The sequence below is a fragment of the Bufo bufo genome, chromosome 2 (genome assembly GCF_905171765.1).
Source record: "Bufo bufo chromosome 2, aBufBuf1.1, whole genome shotgun sequence".
In the NCBI taxonomy this organism is placed as follows: Eukaryota; Metazoa; Chordata; class Amphibia; order Anura; family Bufonidae; genus Bufo; species Bufo bufo.
The window spans coordinates 331,068,586-331,092,861 of NC_053390.1; the positions used below are offsets into that span (position 1 = coordinate 331,068,586).

General features: G+C 45.1%; 1 protein-coding gene across 2 annotated transcripts in view; it reads right to left on the reverse strand.

Annotated features, from left to right (window-relative positions):
* Positions 1-20,216, reverse strand: part of IDNK (IDNK gluconokinase) — an 82,841-nt gene extending 62,625 nt beyond the window's left edge. The window contains exons 1-2 of one of the 2 annotated variants that reach the window (XM_040417036.1): positions 19,830-20,216; positions 7,768-7,798 (exon numbers count right to left, since the gene is read on the reverse strand). In XM_040417036.1, coding sequence (XP_040272970.1) covers positions 7,768-7,798; positions 19,830-20,012 — 214 coding nt within the window. In that variant the 5' untranslated portion in view covers positions 20,013-20,216. The remainder of the gene's footprint in view (positions 1-7,767; positions 7,799-19,829) is intronic. The other variant, XM_040417037.1, reaches the window with a different exon arrangement.
* Between the last annotated feature and the right edge of the window lie 4,060 nt (positions 20,217-24,276).

The window sequence follows — 24,276 nt, forward strand, 5'->3', positions numbered from 1 at the left end:
AGGTGAGTGTAGATGTCTACAGAACCTGTTCTATTAAACGCTTAGAAAAGTAGAGCCCCCCGGACAGAGTGGAGAAGACGTCAGCAGTAAGTTTGTGTTGGCGTCACTGATTATTTTGCCCTTCCTCTGATCCGTCAAAACAATAACCCACAAAAACGGATCCAGTCTGTGGAGCATCCGCCTTCACTCAGTCAGCATTTGGTCAGTAATCCATCAGTATTGCTAATACCAAAAAAACCAGGAGTGGATCCAAAACAGATGACACGTGAACAGAATATTCGCAAGTCTTCTGTGTTTTGTACCCACTCCTGCTTTTGGCTACCAAATTACAAGCCAATTCTGATGGGACCATACAGGCTTTACAGCTGCTTCACAGACAGGATCCGTTGTGCGTCTCATTTTACCTTCCTTCTGACAGATCAGAGGAAGGGTCAAATAAATGATGGTCAGCCAAGCCAAAAAAGCTAAATAGTGGCCCAGTCATGAAGTGGGGAGGGTGGGAACAGCATGAGAAGTCCACAGAGTGGCCCTATGACATAGTCGTGAGGTGAAAGCAGCATGAGGAGACCACAGAGTAGCCCAATGACAGAGTGTGGAGGTGGCGGCAGCAGCAGGAGGCCGCCACAGAGTGGCAAGGTGACATAGTCTGTAGGTGGTGGCAGCATTAGGAGGCCACAGAGTGGCACAATGACATAGTGTGGAAGTGGCGGCAGCAACAGGAGGCCACAGAGTGGTAAAGTGACATAGTGTGGAGGTGGCGGCATTATCAGGAGACCACAGAGTGGCAAGGTGACATAGTGTGGAGGTGGCGGCAGCATCAGGAGGCCACTGAGTGGCAAGGTGACATAGTGTGGAGGTGGCGGCAGCATCAGGAGGCCACTGAGTGGCAAGGTGACATAGTGTGGAGGTGGCAGCAGCATGAGGAGATCACAGAGTGACAAGGTGACATAGTGTAGAGGTGAAAGCAGCATGAGGAGACCACAGAGTTGCCCAATGACAGAGTGTGTAGGTGGCAGCAGCATCAGGAGGCCACTGTCATGATCAGTGTGGGAGAAAAACTCCACACTAAACACAGGAGGGAAGGGGAACAGTAACTAGGCCTGGAAACTAGGGAAGGAACAGGTCACCTCCTAAACAACCCTTATCCAGGCCCTAACTACCTATCAATATGAATAGACCTTGAAGGTAGGAATATTCATATGCTGTATACCTAGGCCCTTATATCCCTATAAGGCCCTGAAATGAGGTTGGGACCAGAGACAACCCATTCCTCCCCAGACGGACGAATGGAAGTCTCTGTATCAGGCCCAGATACAAACAACAGGGAATATAACAAACACATAACAATAAGAAAAGACTAGACTTATCTGAAAGTAGAAAACTGGCAACTCCAGAAGCACCACAGAGTACAACCGACCAGCTAGTTAGAAAGCAGGAAGAAAATCTATGAGCCACACCTCCAAGAGTGAGAAGCAGCTACTTATGGGAAAACTAAATTACCAACAAGCAACACCTGAAGCAAGGGGTGTGGCATTCACCAAAACACAGACACAATAAGATCTACAGTGAACTTGTCAATTTAACCCACGAGTTGCCAGTCTCTCTGATTTCCTGGTACCTGCCACTGGAACGTCCATGACAGTACCCCCCTCCCCCTCCTTCTACGGGTGACCTCTGGGCACTCAGGACCGACCTTATCTGGGTGAGATCTATGAAACGCATTCACTAAACGATTGGCATTAACGTCGGATGCCGGCACCCACATCCTCTCCTCCGGTCCATAACCTTTCCAGTGGACAAGATATTGAAGGGATACACGGAGAACTATAGAGTCAACTATTTTCGCGATCTCGAATTCCAAATTACCATCCACCATGACTGGAGTGGGTGGCAAGGAAGATGGTTGTAAAGGTTCCACATATTTTTTCAACAAAGACCTATGGAACACATTATAAATTTTCAGGGCCTGAGGAAGCTCAAGACGAAAAGCTACAGGATTAATAATGGCCGCGATCTTATATGGGCCGATAAACCTTGGACCCAACTTCCAGGAAGGTTCCTTCAACTTAATGTTTCTTGTGGACAGCCACACAGAATCACCCACACTTAGGTCCGGACCATTCATACGTTTCCTGTCAGCCACACGTTTATATTTGTTACCCATATTATTCAAGTTATTTTGAATTTTTTGCCATATCGATGACAATGATGATGAAAAACGTTCTTCCTCAGGGATGCCAGAAGTATTAGAACCAGAAAATGTGCCAAACTGCGGGTGAAATCCATAGGCCCCAAAAAGCGGCAACTCACCAGTGGACTCCTGACTACGATTGTTTATGGCAAACTCTGCCAAAGACAAAAAGGAAGACCACTCCTCCTGGTTCTCAGATACAAAACATCTCAAGTAAGTCTCCAGACTCTGATTAGTGTGCTCCATCTGTCCGTTTGACTGAGGATGAAAAAAACTAAGAAAAAGACAGTTGAATTCCCAGACGAGTACAGAACGCCTTCCAGAATCTGGAAACAAACTGAGTCCCTCGATCTGAGACCACGTCAGAGGGAATGCCATGAAGTTTCACAATGTTGTCAACAAATACCTGTGCAAGGGTTTTAGCATTAGGTAGGCCTGATAATGCAATAAAATGTACCATTTTACTAAAGCGATCAACTACCACCAGAATAACTGTCTTTCCTGAAGAATTAGGTAGATCAGTGATAAAGTCCATGGATACATGAGTCCATGGTCTGGACGGAATGGGTAACGGAAGTAAAGATCTAGAAGGTCGAGTATGTGTCACCTTGGCACGTGCACAGGTAGTACAGGCTGACACAGTCCTTCACACACTTACGCCACCCCGGCCACCAGAATCTACAAGATATGAGGTTGGCAGTGGACCTACTACCAGGATGTCCTGTAAGAACCGTACAATGATGTTCCTCCAACACCTTGTGACGCAATTCCGGTGGCACAAATAGTTTCCCAGAGGGACACGAGTCCGGTACGTCTCCCTGAGCCTTTAATACCTTCACCTCAAGGTCAGGGTAGAAGGCGGATATCACCACCCCTTTAGACAGTATGGGACTCGGGTTTTCAAAATCACCACCTCCAGGAAAACTACGTGACAAGGTGATTGTTTTTTCGAGAAAAATGCACATGGTCGCCATTTACCAGGTGATGGGCACTGTGACGAAAACTGCTCCTACCCCCACCTTGGATGCATCCACTTCCAAAATAAACGGTTGTGACACATCTGGCTGCACCAATATGGGAGCAGAAGAGAAGCATTCCTTAATCGCAGAAAAAGCTTGCAACGCCGAATCAGACCATACAGAGACACCCGTCCCTTTCTTAGTCATGTCCGTTAAGGGTTTTACTATTGTCGAATAATTCTTAATACATTTTCGGTAATACTTGGTGAATCCTAAAAAACGCCTAAGAGCCTTCAGATTTTCGGGTTGATCCCAGTCCAATACAGCACAGACTCTCAGGATCCATTCGAAAATCCGAAGATGACAGCAGGTAGCCCAAGAACTACACCTTGTGCACCTCAAAAACACATTTCTCTAATTTTGCAAACAATTTATTATCCCTTAGAATCTGTAACACCTGTCTCACATGATTCTGATGTGTCTCCATGTCAGGAGAATAAATAAGAATGTCATCCAAATACATGATCACAAAACTCCCCACCAGGTGATGAAAGATGTTATTCACAAAATGTTGGAAGACCGCCGGGGCATTGGTCAACCCGAAAGGCATGACCAGGTTCTCAAAGTGCCCCTCAGGAGTAATAAAAGCCGTCTTCCATTCATCCCCTTCCTTGATCCTAACCAGATTATATGCCCCCCTGAAGTCGAACTTGGAGAACACCTTGGCACCAATAAACTGGTTAAACAAATCGGGAATCAAAGGAAGAGGGTAAGGATCACGGATAGTAATCTGATTGAGTTCACGAAAATCCAGACCTGGCCGAAGACATCCATCTTTTTTTTTGTTTTACAAAAAAAAAAAACTGCAGCCACTGGAGACTTGGAAGGTCTTCTGTGCCCTTTCTTCAAACTCTTGGCAATATATTCTCTCATGGCCTGCCTTTCAGGTTCAGATTAGATTATACAACCTAGATTTAGGCAATTTGGCCCCGGGAATAAGATTGACAGGGCAATCATATTCCCGATGGGAAGGTAAATCCTGACATCCACTCTCAGAAAACACATTGGCAAACTCGGCCCTGCTGTCAATAAATACTTTAATTCCCACAGTTTTTTACTCTAGCGCCACTTCGGCAGTCAGGAGAAATCGGGTACTACCAGCAAAAGACAAATGCACATTCTCTGACTCCCCACTCACACCTCCGATAGTCAGATGGGATTTAGACGCTCCTTTTTGTTTCTCTTTTTGCCGCTGAATGCTTGGACTTATATTGACAAAATGTCCCCTTTGACCGCAGAAAAAACATACTCCCTGCTTGCGACTCCTACTTTTGCAAGCAGATCCCGAGTCGGTCCCCCTAATTGCATGGGTTCATCCCCAGGTATAAGCTCAGGAGTCTCTTCACCCAAAGAGTCAAAGGAATACGATATGTTATGTAACGTCCTAAGAGAGTGGGCCCTTAGATCTCTCTCTCAGGCATCTATCAATACATACAGCTAAAGACATAGCGGCTTCCAAAGACTCAGGATTCTCATGAAAGGCCAAAGCGTCCTTCAGCCTCTCAGAGAATCCCTGACAAAACTGGCTATGGAGAGCTGGATCGTTCCACTCAGTATCCGTAGCCCACCTCCTAAAATCGGAACAAAAGATCTCCGCCGAACGCTCTTCCTGACGCAGGCCGCGTAATTTAGTCTCGGCATGGGAGGTTCGGTCCGGGTCATCATAGATGAGAATTAAAGCTCCGAAAAATGCATCTACTGATCGGAGAGACTGTGATCCGGTCGGCAGAGAAAAAGACCAAGACTGGGTGTCCCCTTTAAGCAACAAAATAATCACAGCCACTCTCTGGCTCTCGTCCCCAGATGAGTGTGGACACAACTTAAAGTACCATTTGCATGCTTCCCTGAACCAAATAAAATTATCACTTTCCCCCGAGAATCTATCCAGGAGAGCAACTTTAGGTTCAGGACAGGTCAGGTAACCACTACTAGGATCAGCCAACAGTGGTCTCTGCATCTGTGAGTCATCCACCTCCAGAGACAGCCCCTGTAACTGTCTTGTCAGTGCAGCGATAACATCCATGGCTGAACTGATACAGACAACAAAATGACGATTATTCGACGGTTTATAATGTCACGATCAGTGTGGGGGAAAAACTCCACACTAAACACAGGAGGGAAGGGGAACAGTAACTGGGCCTAGAAACTAGGGAAGGAACAGGTCACCTCCTAAACAACCCTAATCCAGGCCCTAACTACCTATCAATATGAATAGACCTTGAAGGTAGGAATATTCATATGCTGTATACCTAGGCCCTTATATCCCTATAAGGCCCTGGAATGAGGTTAGGACCAGAGACAACCCATTCCTCCCCAGACGGACGAATGGAAGTCTCTGTATCAGGCCCAGATACAAACAACAGGGAATATAACAAACACATAAAAATAAGAAAAGACAAGACTTATATGAAAGTAGAAAACTGGCAACTCCAGAAGCACCACAGAGTACAACCGACCAGCTAGTTAGAAGGCAGAAAGAAAATCTATAAACTGCACCTCCAAGATTGAGAAGCAGATACCTATGGGAAAAGTCAATTACCAACAAGCAACACCTGAAGCAAGGGGTGTGGCATTCACCAAAACACGGACACAATAAGATCCACAGTGAACTTGTCAATTCAACCCACGAGTTGCCAGTCTCACCGATCTCCTGGTACCTGCCACGGGAACGTCCGTGACAGCCAGAGAGTATCAAGGTGACATAGTGTGGAGGTGGCGGCAGCATCAGGAGGCAACAGAGTGGCAAGGTGACATAGTGTAGAGGTGGCAGCAGCATGAGGAGACCACAGAGTGGCAAGGTGGCATAGTGTGGAGGTGGCGGCAGCATGAGGAGACCACAGAGTGGCCCACTCACAAAGTCTGTAGGTGGCGGCAGCACCAGGAGGCCTCAGAGTGGCAAGGTGACATAGTGTGGAAGTGGTGGCAGCATCAGGAGGCCACAGAAAGGCAAGTTGACATAGTGTGGAGGTGGCAGCAGCAGCATCAGGAGGCCACAGAGTGGAAAGGTGACATAGTGTGGAAGTGGTGGCAGCATGAGGAGGCCACAGAGTGGCAAGATGACATAGTGGTGAGGTGGAAGCAGCATGAGGAGACCAGAGTCTGTAAGTGGCTGCAGCATCAGGAGGCCGCAGAGTGGCACAATGACAGTGTGGAAGTGGCGGCAGCATCAGAAGACCACAGAGTGGCAAGGAGACATAATGTAGAGGTGGCAGCAGCATCAGGCAACCACAGAGTGGCAAGGCAACATAGTGTGGAGGTGGGTGGCAATACCAGTACCCGCTGAAAATGGTGGGTGAAAGGAGCACTTGGCACCAGATGTGTGGCATCAGGCGGGTGTCAGCATCAGAATAGTAGCTTAGGCAAGTAGCCAGAATAAACAAGTCTCTTTTGTCAAAATGTTGGTGTGGCACCATGGATGATCTGGTCTGATGCATCAGGAATTGGTGGGTGGAAATCCTGGCTGATCCACGCCTGATTCATCTTGACAAAGGTCAGTCTCTCCACATTTTTGGTGGACAGGCAAGTTCTTCTTGGGGTGACTATGGCCCCTGCTGCATTAAACACCCACTCTGATGCCACACTACTGGCCGGGCAGGAACGGGGCAGGAAAGGGGGCGTGGTTACCTTGACTTGAAGCAAAGAGGCTGCTGCCCCCTTGACTTCAAGCCTGACTGGAAAATAGCGCGGATGGAGGATAAAAGATCGTTTTTCATACTTCTGCCTCATCAGAATGCAGTAAGAAAATCCTCATTGGAAACTCACTGCCGGCTACTTGAAGGTACTGCTGGCGGTTTGGGATGGGTTTTGCCGCTGACAGGTTCCCTTTAAAATACAGGATCCTTTTTTTTATTTTTATGTTCTTCTGGAGGATCAGAAGAATGGAAAATAGACAGTGATGTGAACCTGCCTTAGGGCTCATGCACACGACCGTATGTATTTTGCGGTCCGCAAAAATCATATCCGCAAAATATATGGATGAAATCCGTGTGCATTCCGTATTTTGCGGAACGGAACAGCTGGCCCTTCATAGAACAGTACTATCCTTGTCCATAATGCGGACAATAGGGCATGTTCTATTTTTTGTGGCAGGGAAATACGGACATACGGAAACGGAATGCACACCGAGTAACTTCCGTTTTTTTGCGGACCCATTAAAGTTAATGGTTCTGCATACGGTCTGCAAAAAAACCCGAAACGGACACGGAAAGAAAATACATTCGTGTGCATGAGCCCTTAGGCTAATTTCACACAAGTGTATGAAGTCCTTAAAATACACTTTGTGTGTCAGAGGTATTTTCCATGCTGAACACTTCTCCTGTGACACTCATCAAAAACTAGGTGCATCTACAGTGCACAGCGTAAAATAGTCCGTGACTAAATATTGTTGCACGGCCGGTTTTTTTAACGACTAAAATAGTTGCAAGTCCCTTGATAAATGAGACCGCCGCTGAATGAATACCTGACAAATATGGAGACTCCTTTTTCACTATCCTACCAGTATTTATACCAGTGTGGGGTATATAGTCAAATTATTTTGCCATACAGTAATAAACGTACCTGATCTGCCAGATGAGATCCTACTGCTGTTCTGTGTAAAGACACAAACAAGAGAATGATCACAATATACATGCTGCTGAAAGTGAACGGCTGGGTGCACATTGGCTATTTTTGGCGTTTATGCTCTTTTCAATCCTTTTTGTGCACATTACGGGCATACATCAGGAAACACATCTGACATATACCTTGAATGTATCCATAGGATATATTGGGCCAGATGTTTGCCAAAAAATAACCTTTTGACATATGTTTGGGGGATATGAGTCGCTATACCTTTAATGGCATTGTCCAATAACAACAATAACAACTTATCCCCTATCCATAATGGAGGTGTCTGATCGGCAGGGTTTCGACTGTTGGGGTCCCTGCCAATCACTAGAACGGAGCAACATACATTCATAGGACTGTCAGAGATAGCCTAGCGGTCAGACCCCGCCAATTAGACAGCTACCCACATGGGACAACCTCTTTTAAAGGGGTTCTCCAGGAATTAAGAAAATTCTTGAATATTACTTTATTATAAATATATATTCCCAAACACCTTTCATTAGTTATAATGATTTGTTTTGTCTAGGGAGCAATCATTAAGAGAAATAAAATAATTAAGGAGACATTAAGTATAGAGAGGACAAACAGGACAGGCTGCGGTAATGGAGACAAGTGGGGTGCACCACCAATGAGGCCAGGTGAGGCGATCTCCTCAGGCAGCACCAGGTAGGGGCAATAGGGGGGAAGCGGAAGGACCATGGGTAATGAGCGCTTTCATTGTGGCAAATGGGTTTAGATTAAAAAATTGGCATTTGAGGGGGGATGCAGTTTCAGTTTTTGGCAGCAGAAAGGCTAGGTGCACCCCTGGAGACAAATGCTGCTTCTCATTAGCCGTCCCTACTCTCCTCTCTGTACTTCATTCATACAGAGATTTAGCTGTATTCAGGATCATAATTCCTGACAAGTAGAGCAGAGGGGAGGATAAGGCATCTCTTTACCTGAATGTTGTGAAGTAACTTGTCCTGCTGTGTAATTAGGACAGGTTTTGTGTGCACTAATAGGACGGCAGCCATTTTATTTCTCATGATGATTGCTCCCTAGACAAAACAAGCCATTATAACTAATGAAAGGTATATGGGAATATATTTATAATAAAGTAATATTTAAATATTTTCAGTAATTCTATTTTCTTAATTCCTGGAGAACCCCTTTAGCTCCTTAAGGATGTAGGGCGTACCGGTATGCTCTATTTCCCGAATCCTTAAGGACTCAGGGTGTACCGGTACGTCCTAACTTTAAATCGCGATTCCGGCGCCGCGGGGGTTAATCGGAACGGGATGCCGGCTGAAATCATTCAGCCGGCATCCTGTAACAACGCAGGGGGGGGGTTTGACCCCCCCGTATCGGCGATCGCAGAAAACTGCAGGTCAATTCAGACCTGCGGTTTGCTGCGTTTCCGGTCCATTCGGGTCTCCGGTGACCCGATGAACCGGAAAAAGACTGCGATCGGTGGCGTGATTATACACCACCAATCACAGTCCGAAGATTTGGAGAGGCGGTGCTGGCCCTGGTGCTGAATGCTGCTGTCCAGGGTGCTGATTGGTGCAGGGGAGAGAGGCGCGAGATTCAAACTTCCTGCGCTCCTCTCTCCCCTCCTCTTCCTGTTCTGCACGAGCACCCTGCAGCACCAGCTCCTGAGTCCCCCTAATCGGCATCCATCACCCTCCTGCACCCATCGCCCTCCAGGTAGGTTAGGGTCAGTGAGGGAGAGACACCGTTAGGCAGGGATAGAAGGGAAAAGTTAGTTTAGGAATACAGTAAATAAAAATAACTTTTATCTAAACTTTCTTTGTTCCATCTTTCAGACCCCAGACCGCCCCTGCCACTTGCCCCCCACCACCGTCGACTACAATCGGTATATGGGAGGAGTTGATCTCTCTGATCAAGTCCTCAAGCCATATAATGCCATGCGCAAAACCCGGGCATGGTACAAAAAAGTTGCGGTCTACTTGGTACAGGTTGCCTTGTACAACTCTTTTCTATTATTCCGAAGCGCTGGCAGCACAGGGACATTCCTCCAATTCTATGAGGCAGGCCTCAAGGACCTGATTTTTTCAGACCGGGAAAGAGCAGGCCGGAGTACCTTGGGAATTGGAGGCGCCCGGATCATCCCTGGCCAACACTTTCCAGGTGTGGTCCCCCATACTGGAAAGAAGGGACGAACCCAAAAAAAGTGCAGAGTGTGTCGCAGGAGGGGGATACGCAAGGACACCACCACTCAGTGCGACACGTGCCCCGATCATCCGGGCCTCTGGGTTATCGATTGCTTCAGGGAGTATCACACTTCCATGGAGTACAAAAATTTTATAATCCCCAACAGTCCCCTAGAGAACATAAAAAACTATGGCTCTCAGACTGGAGACACGGAAACAATTTTTTTTTCCCCAAAAAATATTCATTTTAGTGCAGGCATCCTCAAACTGCGGCCCTCCAGATGTTGTAAAACTATAACTCCCAGCATGCCCAGACAACCTACAGCCATCAGCAGGGCATGGTGGGAATTGTAGTTTTACAACATCTGGAGGGCCGCAGTTTTAGGATGCCTGCTTAGTGTCTCCAAAGTCTGACAGCCATACATATTGGGCATCATCGCGTCCGTAAAAATCGTCTCTATGAAAATAACATTTAACCCAACCCCCCCGGATGAACAGCGTTAAAAAAAAAACCATGTAAAAAAAGCCATTTTTTTTGTCACATAACATCAGAAAAAGTGTAATAGCGAGCGAACAAAATGTCATATGCACCCCCAATTAGTGCCAATAAAACCGCCATCTCATCGCGCAAAAAATGAGCCCCTACATTAGATAGTCGCCCAACTAAAAAAAAAAAAAAGTTTAGCTCCCAGGCGGCTATGGAGATACTAAAATAATTTTTTTGGTTTCCAAAAATGATAATGTAGTGTAAAATCTAAATAAATTCTAAAATGTAGACATATTAGGTATCGCCGCGTTCGTAAGAATCTGCCCTATACAAATAACATTTGACCAAACCCCTCGGATGAACAGCGTTAAAAATATAAAATAAAAACGGTGCCAAAACACCAATTTTTGGGCAAAATTTCCATTTGAATCCTTTTTTTCCGGTAATAAAGCAAGGGTTAACAGCCAAACAAAACTCAATATTTTTGGCCCTGATTCTGTAGTTTGCAGAAACACCCCATATGTGGTCGTAAATGGCTATATAGCCACACGGCAGGGCATAGAACAAAGGGAACTCCATATGGTTTCTGGAAGGCAGATTTTGATGGACAGTTTTTTTTTACACCATGTCCCATTAGAAGCCCCCCTGATGTAGCCTAGACTAGAAACTCCAAAAAAGTTACCCCATCTAAGAAACTACACCCCTCAAGGTATTCAAAAGTTACTTTACAAACTTTGTTAACCCTTTAGGTGTTTCACAAAACTAAATAGCGAATGTAGAAACAATTTTAGAATTAAAAAATTTTGTTACCTTGCCTCAAAAAAGTGTAATATAGAGCAACCAAAAATCATATTTACCCCTAAAATAGTCCCAAAACAACAACCACCTTATCCCGTAGTTTCCTAGATGGGGTCACTTTTATGGAGTTTCTACTCTAGGGGTGCATCAGGGGGCTTGAAAGGGTACATGGTGTAAATAAACCAGTCCAGCAAAATCTGCCTTCCAAAAACCATATGGCGTTTCCCTTCTTCTATGTCCTGCCGTTTAGCCAAATAGTAGTTTACGACCACATATGGGGTGTTTCTGCAAACTACAGAATCAGGGCAACCGATTAAGTTTTGTTTGGCTGTTAACCCATTTTTTTCAGTAATAAAGTAAGTGTTAAAATGGAAAAATTTTCAAAAAATAGAAAATTCTAAATTGTTTCTCCATCTGCCATTAACTCTTGTGGAACACCTAAAGGGTTAACAAAGTTTGTAAACCCAGTTTTGAATACCTTGAGGGGTGTACTTTCTTAGATGGAGTCACTTTTTTGAAATTTCTATTCTAGGGGTGCAACGGGGGGCTTCAAATGGGACATGGTATAAACAAAACCAGTCCTGCAAAATCTGCCTTCCAAAACCCATATGGCGTTCCCCTCTTTCTATGTGCTCCCGTTTGGCCAAACAGTAGTTTACGACCACATATGGGGTGTTTTTGCAAACTACAGAATCAGGGCAACCCATATTGAGTTTTGTTTGGCTGTTAACCATTACTTTATTGCTGGAAAAAATGGGTTAAAATTGAAAATTTTCCAAAAAATTGAAATTTCTAAATTGTTTCTCCATCTGCCATTAACTCTTGTGGAACACCTAAAGGGTTAACAAAGTTTGTAAACCCAGTTTTGAATACCTTAAGGGGTGTACTTTCTTAGATGGAGTCACTTTTTTGAAATTTCTATTCTAGGGGTGCAACTACTGTTTGGCCAAATGGGAGCACATAGAAAGAGGGGAACGCCATATGGGTTTTGGAAGGCAGATTTTGCAGGACTGGTTTTGTTTATACCATGTCCCATTTGAAGCCCCCCGTTGCACCCCTAGAATAGAAATTTCAAAAAAGTGACTCCATCTAAGAAAGTACACCCCTCAAGGTATTCAAAACTGGGTTTACAAACTTTGTTAACCCTTTAGGTGTTCCACAAGAGTTAATGGCAGATGGAGAAACAATTTAGAATTTTCTATTTTTTGAAAATTTTTCCATTTTAACACTTACTTTATTACTGAAAAAAATGGGTTAACAGCCAAACAAAACTCAAAATCGGTTGCCCCGATTCTGTAGTTTGCAGAAACACCCCATATGTGGTCGTAAACTACTATTTGGCTAAACGGCAGGACATAGAAGAAGGGGAACGCCATATGGTTTTTGGAAGGCAGATTTTGCTGGACTGGTTTATTTACACCATGTACCCTTTCAAGCCCCCTGATGCACCCCTAGAGTAGAACCTCCATAAAAGTGACCCCATCTAGGAAACTACGGGATAAGGTGGTTGTTGTTTTGGGACTATTTTAGGGGTAAATATGATTTTTGGTTGCTCTATATTACACTTTTTTGAGGCAAGGTAACAAAAATTTTTAATTCTAAAATTGTTTCTACATTCGCTATTTAGTTTTGTGAAACACCTAAAGGGTTAACAAAGTTTGTAAAGTAACTTTTGAATACCTTGAGGGGTGTAGTTTCTTAGATGGGGTCACTTTTTTGGAGTTTCTAGTCTAGGCTACATCAGGGGGGCTTCTAATGGGACATGGTGTAAAAAAAAACTGTCCATCAAAATCTGCCTTCCAGAAACCATATGGAGTTCCCTTTGTTCTATGCCCTGCCGTGTGGCTATATAGCCATTTACGACCACATATGGGGTGTTTCTGTAAACTACAGAATCAGGGCCATAAATATTGAGTTTTGTTTGGCTGTTAACCCTTGCTTTATTACCGGAAAAAAAAGGATTCAAATGGAAATTTTGCCCAAAAATTGGTGTTTTGGCACCGTTTTTATTTTATATTTTTAACGCTGTTCATCCGAGGGGTTTGGTCAAATGGGACATGGTATAAACAAACCAGTCCTGCAAAATCTGCCTTGCAAAACCCATATGGTGTTCCCCTCCTTCTATGTCCTCCCGTTTGGCCAAACAGTAGTTTACTACCACATATGGGGTGTTTCTGCAAACTACAGAATCAGGGCAACCCATTTTGAGTTTTGTTTGGCAGTTAACCCTTGTTTTTTTCCAGGAAAAAATTGATTATATTAGAAAATTCTTCAAAAAATCTAAAATCTTAAAATTTATGTCCATTTGCCATGAAGTCTTGTGGAAGACCTAAAGGGTTAACAAAGTTTGTAAAAACAGTTTTGAAAACCTTGAGGGGTGTAGTTTCTAGAATGGGTGGTTTCTATTATGTAAGCCTCACAAAGTGACTTCAAACCTGAACTGGTCCATAAAAAGTGGGATTTTGAAGATTTCTGGAAAATTTCAAAATTTGCATCTAAACTTCCAAGCCTTGTAACATCCCCAAAAAATTTAATATCATTCCCAAAATGCTACAAACATGAAGTAGACATATGGGGAATGAAAAGTCATCACAATTTTTGAGGGTATTACTATGTATTACAGAAGTAGAGAAACTGAAACTTTGAAATTTGCTAATTTTTCCAAATTTTTGATAAATATGGTATTTTATGCAAAAAAAATTAACTTTTTTGACCCAATTTTAGCAGTGTCATGAAGTACAATATGTGACGAAAAAACTATCTCAGAACGGCCTGGATTAAGTCAAAGCATTTTAAAGTTATCAGCACTTAAAGTGACACTGGTCAGATTTGCAAAAAATGGCCAAGTCCTTAAGGTGAAATAGGGCTGAGTCCTTAAGGCTACTTTCACACTAGCGTTCGGGTGTCCGCTCGTGCGCTCCGTTTGAAGGGGCTCACGAGCGGCCCCGAACGCATCCGTCTGGCCCTAATGCATTCTCAGTGGAGGCGGATCCACTGAGAATGCACCTGCCTGCCAGCGTTCAGCCTCCGTTCCGCTCAGCAGGCGGACACCCGAACGCAGCTTGCAGCGTTTTGATGTCCGCCTGGCCGTGCGGATCCGTTCAGATTTACAATGGAAGTCAATGGGGACGGATCCGTCTGTCCTGGCTCCGCTTTGACACGGATCCGTTTGAAACCGTTCACGTCTCTGCGCATGCCCAGTAACTTCCTGTCCCTCCCCCTCATAGTCGGCCATTTTGGATTATCGACTTGGTGAGACTGGTAAGTATGAAGTTTTGTCTGTTTGTCGATCTTTCTTTTTTTACTATCTATCTATCTCTATATTTCTAGGGTGGGGGGGCTGCTGGCACTTGGGAAGGGGTGTGTGTGGCTGGAACTGCGCAGTGCTTCTGACATTGCGGGGGTGTTTGTGGCTGGAACTGTGCGGTGCTTCTGGCACTGCGGGGGTGTTTGTGGCTGGAACTGTGCGGTGCTTCTGACATTGTGGTGGTGTTTGTGGCTGGAACTGTGCGGTGCTTCTGACATTGCGGGGGTGTTTGTGGCTGGAACTGTGCGGTGCTTCTGACATTGCGGGGGTGTTTGTGGCTGGAACTGTGCGGTGCTTCTGGCACTGCAGGGGGGTTTGTGGCTGGAACTGTGCGGTGCTTCTGACATTGCGGGGGTGTTTGTGGCTGGAACTGTGCGGTGCTTCTGACATTGCTGGGGTGTTTGTGGCTGGAACTGTGGGGGCTGCTGGCATTGGGGGGGCTGAGGGCACTGTGCGGGGCTGCTGTCTCTGGGGGTGTTTATGGCAGTTGGGGGGGGGGAATTATGGCTCCTGTCGGATTCATTTTTTTAATCATTTTATTATTAGGGTCGTTCCCAAAAAAAGAAAAAAACGAATAGGAAATATCTGCGGTGGGCAAGCCCAGATCTATATTTTAAAAAGTAAGTATTGAAAAAAAAAAATTGTTGATATATGAGTAAATAGTGCTCTACAAGTTCCTTTAACGTTATCTGCATTTTGTCTGGTATTCTGTTGCGTACAGATGTCATCAAAGAAGACAACCATTGACTGGAGTGACCCACCCAGAAGGCGCCGCCGTATTCAGTGGCCAGTAAGTATAAAATCAACACTTGGAGTTTTTACTGTTTGATTCCTTGCATTATTCAGTATGTGCTCTTATTATAGATTTCATCATCATCATCTGCGGAGGGCTCTCCAGCAATGGCCAGCTCACCTGCCGAATCGCCAGCGTCCAGGGGAGGTGGACCAAGCCCGGACCGGGGCTGTCAAGAAGTAAGTATATATATATATATATATATATATATATATATCGTAATTTTATATATTTTTTTAAGTACAGTCTTCTAAAAAAAATAAAATTTGTTTTTAGCAATCTGCACCTAGAGCCGCCAGCGAGGATCCCCCAGTCGCCGCCAGAGTCCGCGGGAATGAGCGTGGCGGTCGTAGACGTGTAAGTATTGAATTAAGTAGTTTTAATTAGCATTTTGTATTAGGATTTACATTAAATTTTGTATTTCCTTTTTTTCAGGGTTCCGTAGGCTCCACCAGGGAAGATGAGGAGTTCGGGGTTCCGAGCATAGATAACCTGCTCCTCATCCAACTGGTGGAGGCGCGTCCAGCACTATGGGACCACTCCGACCGCCACCACGCCGATCATCATCGTACCCAGCGGCTCTGGAGGGACATCTGTGCTGAAGTTTTTGAGACCTGGGGGGATCTCGATGCGGCGGCTCAGGAGAAATATGGTAAGTAAAACAATATGTATTTTAGTACTTTAAAATATTGTTCTTTTCCTTTCATCATGCTGATTTTATTTTTTATAGTTTTTTTTTTCGATAGTCAAACTGGTTACAACGCGTTGGCGATCTATCCGGGACCGCTTCAGGAGGGATTACAACAAGGAGGTTCAGGCCCCGAGTGGCTCCGGAGGAACCTCAGGGGTCACCTACATCCATACGGCGGCCCTGGGGTTCCTACGAAAGGCAATGGCACCTAAAAGGTAAATATTTATAACAACTGTTCAAAAAATAAATTGTAAAGGGGCTGTCTGAGACAGGGTAGCGTTTGGCTCCTCTGTTTTGGCCAGCCCCCCACAGTCAGATGGACAACTGTTCTCTCCGTGTGAGTTTAAGGGGCTGTCTGAGACAGGGTAGCGTTTGGCTCCTCTGTTTTGGCCAGCCCCCCACAGTCAGATGGACAACTGTTCTCTCCGTCTGAGTTTAAGGGGCTGTCTGAGACAGGGTAGCGTTTGGCTCCCCTGTTTTGGCCAGCCCCCCACAGTCAGATGGACAACTGTTCTCTCCGTCTGAGGGGCTGTCTGAGACAGGGTAGCGTTTGGCTCCCCTGTTTTGGCCAGCCCCCCACAGTCAGATGGACAACTGTTCTCTCCGTCTGACTGTAAGGGGCTGTCTGAGACAGTGGAGCGTTTGGCTCCCCTGTTTTGGCCAGCCCCCTATGGTATACGGTAGACATAGCATAGAACATGGATGTTTTATTTAAAGAACAATTCCTAACTTTCCTTTTTTTTTTCTACAGAAGTGCCAGCAGCACTCGGGAGCCTGACCAACCTCCTGAGGCGGAACCGGAACAGATCGCCAGCGCCAGCCCTCCTGTCCCTCATGCATCGGCTCAGGATAATCCGAGTCCCCTACCGGGTCCCTCCGCTCAACAGAGGCTCTTAGGTTTTCGTCAAAATTTGAGAGCCCTGGTGAGCAGGCAGAGATCCGGTAGGCCAAATCGAGCTGATTATGCGAACCTTGTAGAGGTCGTTTCCGACGCTCTAGAAGGTTTTGCCCAACATCAGATGGAGTTTGGTGCTGACTTGATTCGCCGCTGGGAGGGGGCGGAGTCGGCGTTTCAACGCAGCCCAAACTACCATTATGGGCTAAGCATGATCAGTTTGATGGACTCAATGACGCCCGAGCAGTTGCATGAGTTCAAGATCATGCAAGAGAACGGGGCATGGGAAATTATGCACCGCCCCCAAATCCCACCCCCAACCCACACCTACCCCCCATCCCACACGAGTGGCCAGTACCGCCAACCTTTCCCTTCCCACCCCCCGAGCATGTGTTTCCTTCTGCTTCTTTTTCTTCTCCTGACCCCGTATTTTCCTCCTACTTCTTTTCAAACTCCCTCCACCTCTACACGTGCTCGGGTCCCCTCCTCCTCAGACCCTTCCTTTCTCCACACCCCGCAATTACGCCCTGCATCCTTTCCTGTGGCCCGTAGTTTTACCTCAGTGGATCGCCAGGACAGGGGGGCTACCATTGCCAGCCCCAGACCATCAACCCCACGACAGTCCACCTCCCCTCACCGTTATGAACAGTTGGAAATAAAAATTTTGTTTATATTTATTTTATTTATTTTCTGTATAAAAAAAAAAAAATGTTTATACTTTACTGCACTGTGTCTGTGTTTTTATTGTCCTGTACAGGGAACCTTGGCACTACAGCTGTGTTGAAATTAAAACTACCCTAGTCTCACTACTGTGCGTTTATTACAACACCCTTGGTAGTTTTTATATCAAAACAGCATTAGTGCCAATGTCGTAAGATCCATTAAAACCGGACCATCAATAATGAGCTATCTTTTGGCTCTTTATTGATCGTAGACCCTATGATTGGCACATGAACAAGCAAATGCTTGTTCATTGTTCAATCTTGTGCCCTTTCATATGAGCCATTGTGGGAGTCACGGTCCATCAGCATCATCAGGAATTCATTAATAAATTGTGATTTTAACGTTTAATGATTTCCCGATGACGCTAATATAACTAGTGTGATTACCACAAGGGACACGCAAGGGACATACAGTTTTTAAAGGGGTATTCACATAGACAATGGGGGGATTTCACTTGAATATGTCCCCATTGTCTGATAGGTGTGGGTAAACATTGGTAGGACCCGCACCTATATCGAGAACGGAGCGGGGAGCACTGTTGCTGTAGGACACATTTCCCATGGTATGTCCACCACCAAGCGCTAATCCCCGCCTCTCACATAGAAGTGAATGGAGGGCGGCAGCACAGTGCGACCTAGTCTACTTTCTTGGCTTCGTTCTCAATATATGTGAGGGTACCAGCCGTGGGACCCGCACCTATAAGACAATGTAGGTATATCTTAAAGTGGTATGCCCCCATTGTATTAGATGAGAAAACCCCTTTAAGGCCTCTTGCACACGACTGTATGCCCCAAGAGACATACGGTCCGTGAGCGGGCCATATGTCCCGTAGTGGCATTGATCGTGCGCACGAGAGCACACAGCATCATAGTGTACAATGATTCTGTGCAAGTCGAGCTGCCCGCGGGGATATAGTCTTGCACTAATAGATCATATGAGTGCGGGACAATAGCCCAGTTTGCGGCACAACATGGTCAGCATCATGATGCTCTGTACTCGCGTATGCACGCTCAAGGACGATCAGGGACATATGGCCCTCTAACGAACACTATACATCTTTAAGTGCATGTAGTCATGTACAAGAGTCCGAAAGGTGTGGTCCATTATCAAAGCCGGACCAGCTTTGGAACTTCAACAAGATAGCCCTGGAGAAATATAGGAGCATTACAACCCTATAGATCTGAATACATGAAGATGGAACCTAGAGATGCTTTTCCTACCAAAACGGATCCGCTAAACGGATGACAAAACGGAAACCAACGTGACAAACGCATCCGTAAAACATACGGATCCGTACAAACGGATCCGTCTGAATGTCTTCCGTTTGGCTCCGTTTAGTCAGTTTATTGACGGATCCGTTTGAAATGCCCTTCAAACGGATCCGTGAAACGCTAGTGTGAAAGTAGCCTTAGGGGTTAAGGGGTTAAGCTCTTCTCATAGATTGAATTGTTGATTAGTTTGTTACCAATGTAATTTATGATTTTGTTTGTGTGTATTTGCTCTGATTTGTAAAGCACTATGGAATATCTTGACACTGTATAAAAAGCTTAGCCATTATTATATATTTTTTTCTTTTTCACTGTGTTGGAAAGCATAATTGCCTACGATTCCACCGAAACTCTGTAGTATTTGCCATACTGTTGCCCATGTTGAAGTCATGCTTTCGACATATTGTATACTTGTACATTTTAAGACTTTATTCCGATGGCCATAAAGTGGGTTCTAGGGTGATCTAATCTGAACAGCAGGGAGTGTGGGCTTTGCAACTCAAACATGTAAGACTGAATGATTCAGATTGTGTCATGTGAGTCAATGGAAAAATATACATTTTGCAGTGAATTAACATATTTTTGGACGCAGGTTCACTTTTCTAGAGCAACCATTCTAGGACGGTTTCCTAGCACTGGTTCTTTAATAAACGCTGTGTGTCCTTGGGAATTCATGAAGCAACTTTTACAGTAAAACACATGATCCTGTGTGAGCCCAGCCTAGCTGCAGGCCAGCTATGAACCAGCTCCACTGCTCACATGAGCTGCCTCCTCCCAGAGTATACATGGGAGTAGCCTTTGTCCTCAGTCTCCAGAACAAAGCAGGATTTGCAGTGTCAGATGTCTGTGTAACCTCTTCATTGCCTGTGTAATGCTATGTACAGAGAGATCATACTCACTTCCCAGAGCCGCTCACTCCCATCACCACGATTATCATAACTTCTCCTAGGACCTAGCTGCCACCAGGAAGACACAGTGGAATCCTTCCCCAGCTCCTGTATACCGAGCTTTGTAGGCCACACAGCAATGCCAGACGATGGGGAAGTGAATAACACGTACTCCAATGACCAGTGCTTAGTCATTCCCCTCCTGCCCTGCTGTTGTAATCACTATGTCAATAATTAAAGCATGAAAAGGAATCGAATTCACAGGGGGAGATTTATCAAGAGTGGTGCAAAGGGAAACTGGCTTACTTCCACCTAACAACCAATCAGACTCCACCTTTCATTTTCAAAAGGAGCTCTGAAAAATGAAAGGTGGAAGCTGATTGGTTGCTATAGGCAACTAAGCCAGTTTTCCTTTACACCAGTTCTGATAAATTTCCCCCACAATGTTACATAAAATCCAAGTTATTAAGTGAGAAAAATGAACACGTTAGGGCAGTGATGGTGAACCTTTTACAGACTGAGTGCCCAAACTGCAACCCAAAACCCATTATTTATCGCAAAGTGCCAACACGGCAATCTAACCTGAATACTACAGTCCAATATAGTATATCTTCCATGTACTTTATCATTTAGCTATAATAGCCTGCCTGCATTCAGCGCCCTGTGCTGATGAATGGCAGGAAAAGTCTAAGGCATATTGGTACACCATAGACTTTTTCCAGGGTGTGAGTGCCCACAGAGAGGTCTCTGAGTGCCGCCACTGGCACCCGTGCCATAGGATCGCCACCACTGCGTTACAGGAATAAATTTATTTATATAGAAGAAACAGGATTCGCAAATAAATTAAGCAACTAAACTTCCTGATTGTTTCTACAAACAAAATGGTTTTTTACCAATTGTTAGGGTATGGCGCAACGGTGCAGCTGGCAACATGCAGCCAAGTCACGTCCACCTGTGACAGCCAATGGAAACATGATTATACCAAAAAATTGCGTGGCTATTGGCTGCCACAAGTGGACGTGATTTGGTCACATGCATCTAGCACCATCAGGCGGTACCCTTACAGGGCGCACTTTTGCCCAGATTTGCTTATTATATAGATGGCATAAGCTTAGACAGGCTGTCTAGACCTGCACCAGGTTTATTACAGGGGCTCAGGCTGTGGATAATAAATGTGCGAATGTGGGACCAGGACAGACACTTTTCTCTAAGGCCCCTTTCACACGGGCGTTCCGGATTTGCTCCAGATGTGTCTGGTGTGCATTGCGGGAAACCCGCGCAAGTAGGCACGCAATTGCAGTCAGTTTTGATTGCGTTCCGATGTTCAGTCGTTTCTGCGCGAGTGCAATGCGTTTTGCACGCGCGTGAGAAAGAACTGAATGTGGTACCCAGACCCGAACCTGGACTTCTTCACTGAAGTTCGGGTTAGGTGTTCTATTCATTTTATTATTATCCCTTATAACATGGTTATAATGGAAAATAATAGCATTCTTAATACGGAATGCTTACTAAAATGTGGCTGCTGGAAAGTACTACAGCCCAGACCGGGGCCTAAATCGGAAGCCAGGTAGGATTCACACACATCGGCGATCGCATTTGCGGGGTGCCGATGGGAGACAGAGGGAGTCCGCTTCCTCTTTCACTGCTTTACATGCGGCGGGCGCCATTGCACACGGCATGTAAAGTGTTAAACAGCCTGGATCGGCACTCCTGCCGGTCCGGGCTGTTAGAGCAGGGCCGCGGCTCACATGTGAGAGCCAGGTCCCTGCTCCCCGCTGCACGGGGGCCCCATGCAGCGCTTAGACTGGGCAGCCGTAAAAAAGCGGCGGGCCAGCCTAAGGCCCCTTAGTGACCGCCGTAAAATCATGTATGGGTGGTCTCTAAGGGGTTAAAGCAGAGTAACAGACAGTCTGGTTGGACTAAAAAGTTTGAGATATCAAATTCTTCTAATGCCACAGCGCAAAAGGCACTTCATTGTGCTGCGCCTGTCGCACTGTGCAGCCAAGGGCTGAAGGTGACACTCCAGCCATTAGCAGAGCTTCTCAAATAACGACCCTGAACAAGATACAATGGTGCGGTATGACAGTACAGGGTCATTTTTATGAGTTTAACCCCTTAGTGACCACCCATACGTCTTTTTACAGCGGTCACTAAGGGGCCTTAGGCTGGGCCACCGCATTTTTACGGCGGCCCAGTCTAAGCGCTGCACGGCTCACATGAGAGCCGGGGCCCTGCTCTAACAGCCCGGACCGGCAGGAGTGCCGATCCGGGCTGTTTAACCCTTTACATGCTGGGCGCAATGGCGCCCGCTGCATGTAAAGTGGTGACAGAGGAAGCGGACTCCCTCTGTCTCCCCTCAGTACCCCAAAAATGCGATGGCGGGGTGCTGATGTGTTGGGAAGCTTACCTTGCTTCCGATCAGGGCCCCGAGCCTGTCTTCCGTTACCTCCAGCAGGCTGTGCCTCTCTGGCGCAGCCTGCTGGTCTATGTTTGAATAGCATTGCTATTGAAATGTAATGTATAATAGAGATAATGCATTACATTTTAAAAGCAATCAAAATACTGTATATTATAGTCCCCTTGTGGGACTGTTTAGTAGTATAAAATTTTTTTAAAAAATACACATTTATTAAATAAAAAAAATTCCATAAAAAAAAAAATGCATTTTTTTCCCTTGAAAATACGCTTTTCAATGAAAGAAATTGCAAAAAGGAAATATCCCCCATATGTTTGGTATTGCCGCGTCCGTAACGACCCGGACTACATAAATATTACATAAATTATCCCCTATGGTGAACGCCGTAAAAAATTAAATAAAAAAAAGACAGAATTTCTAATTTATTCTTAGTTTCCACTGAAAAAAACTTAATAGCAAGCGATCAAAAAGCGGCATTTACTCCAAAATGATACCAATGAAAAATACAAGTCGTCCCTCAAAAATCAAGCCCTCACACAACTCCATAGAAAAAAAAAAAGTTATGGGTCTTGTGAAGTGGCAATGCAAAATTATTTTTTTGGTTAATAAAAGGGGTTTTATTGCAAAAAAAAGTAGTAAAACGTAAAAAAAATAAGTATTTAGTATCACTTTAATCGTACTGACCCAGAGAATAAAGATATTATGTTATTTGTACCGAAAAATGGACGCCGTAAAATTTATAATGTAAAAACGCAGTGGCAGTATTGCTATTTTTCCCCATTTCCCTCCCAGAAAGAGTTAAGAAAAGTTAATCAGAAAGTTATGTGTACCCCAAAATGGCGCCATTAAAAACTACAACTTGTCCCGTAAAAAACAAGCCCTCATAAAGCTATATAGACGAAAAAATAAAAAAGTTATAGCTCTTGGAACGAGACCATGAAAAAAACGCTTGGTCATAAAGGCCCAAACAGTCTTGGTCACTAAGGGGTTAAGGAAGACGCTACATTACTGGAATGCAAGGGTTGGCAACATATAGAGATTCCCTTTCCTTATTGCTAATAGCTCCCATAGACGATCCTTCCTCTAGGATTTGTATGAGTGCTTCACTAAGATCCTTTGTTGGGTCTCTATTAAGTTGGCGATAGGTTTCCTTGTCCTGTAAAATGTTGATAATAGCTTGTTCATAATCTTCACTGCTTAATACCACCACCACTCCTCCTGTATCTGAGTTGAGGATGGTGTTTTTTAAATTTATTAGATTGTAGTTCTTTTATAGACATATTCTTAAACAGTGATAGAGGAGTGCCTATGTAACTACCTGGGTGGGAGGAGCTATAAACTAAATGGGCGTTGTTAGGGGTGGTGCTGGAGCTGTGGCTAAGGAAGGAGAAGTGCATCATGGGTTTGGTTGGATACAGCAACAGGAAGTGCTACATACAGGATGTAAACCAACCAGAGTAATTGGTCTACATGAGAAAAATGAGTCAGGAGGGTTAAAAAAATTAAATAAAAAACACAGCTAAGATGTACATGAGATAATCAACTACATGAGCATATCTGCCAAAAACCATCGCAAATACCTTTAATATCTAATCATTAGGGGTCCTCTGCCAATAAGCTGATGAAAGGGGCCCCTGTGCTTGGGCGAGCATTACAGCCTCTTTTTTGGCCTGTGACATCACGTTCATTGTTCACATGGCCTTTTTGCAGCAATGACAAGCACAGCCGCTATAAAATGTACAGCGCTGTGTTTAATATAATATCAATGCTGATCACGGCATCTGTGAGTGAAGGCAGAGGGATGCGGTTCCCTCTGCCTTCCGATCGGAGCCCCCGCAGTGAAATTGTGGGGCTCTAATCAGTTGCCATAGCACCCTGGATGCTGCTGAAGCCTTCCAGGCCTGCCATGGTTTTCTCCATACTGAGCTATGCACGAGGCATCGCTCGGAATGGAGACTTTAGAAATCCTTTTCACCCCAATAGAGATCTATTAGGGTGAATAGGAGAGGGGATCAAAAGATTCCATGTACCGGGCCCTGATGG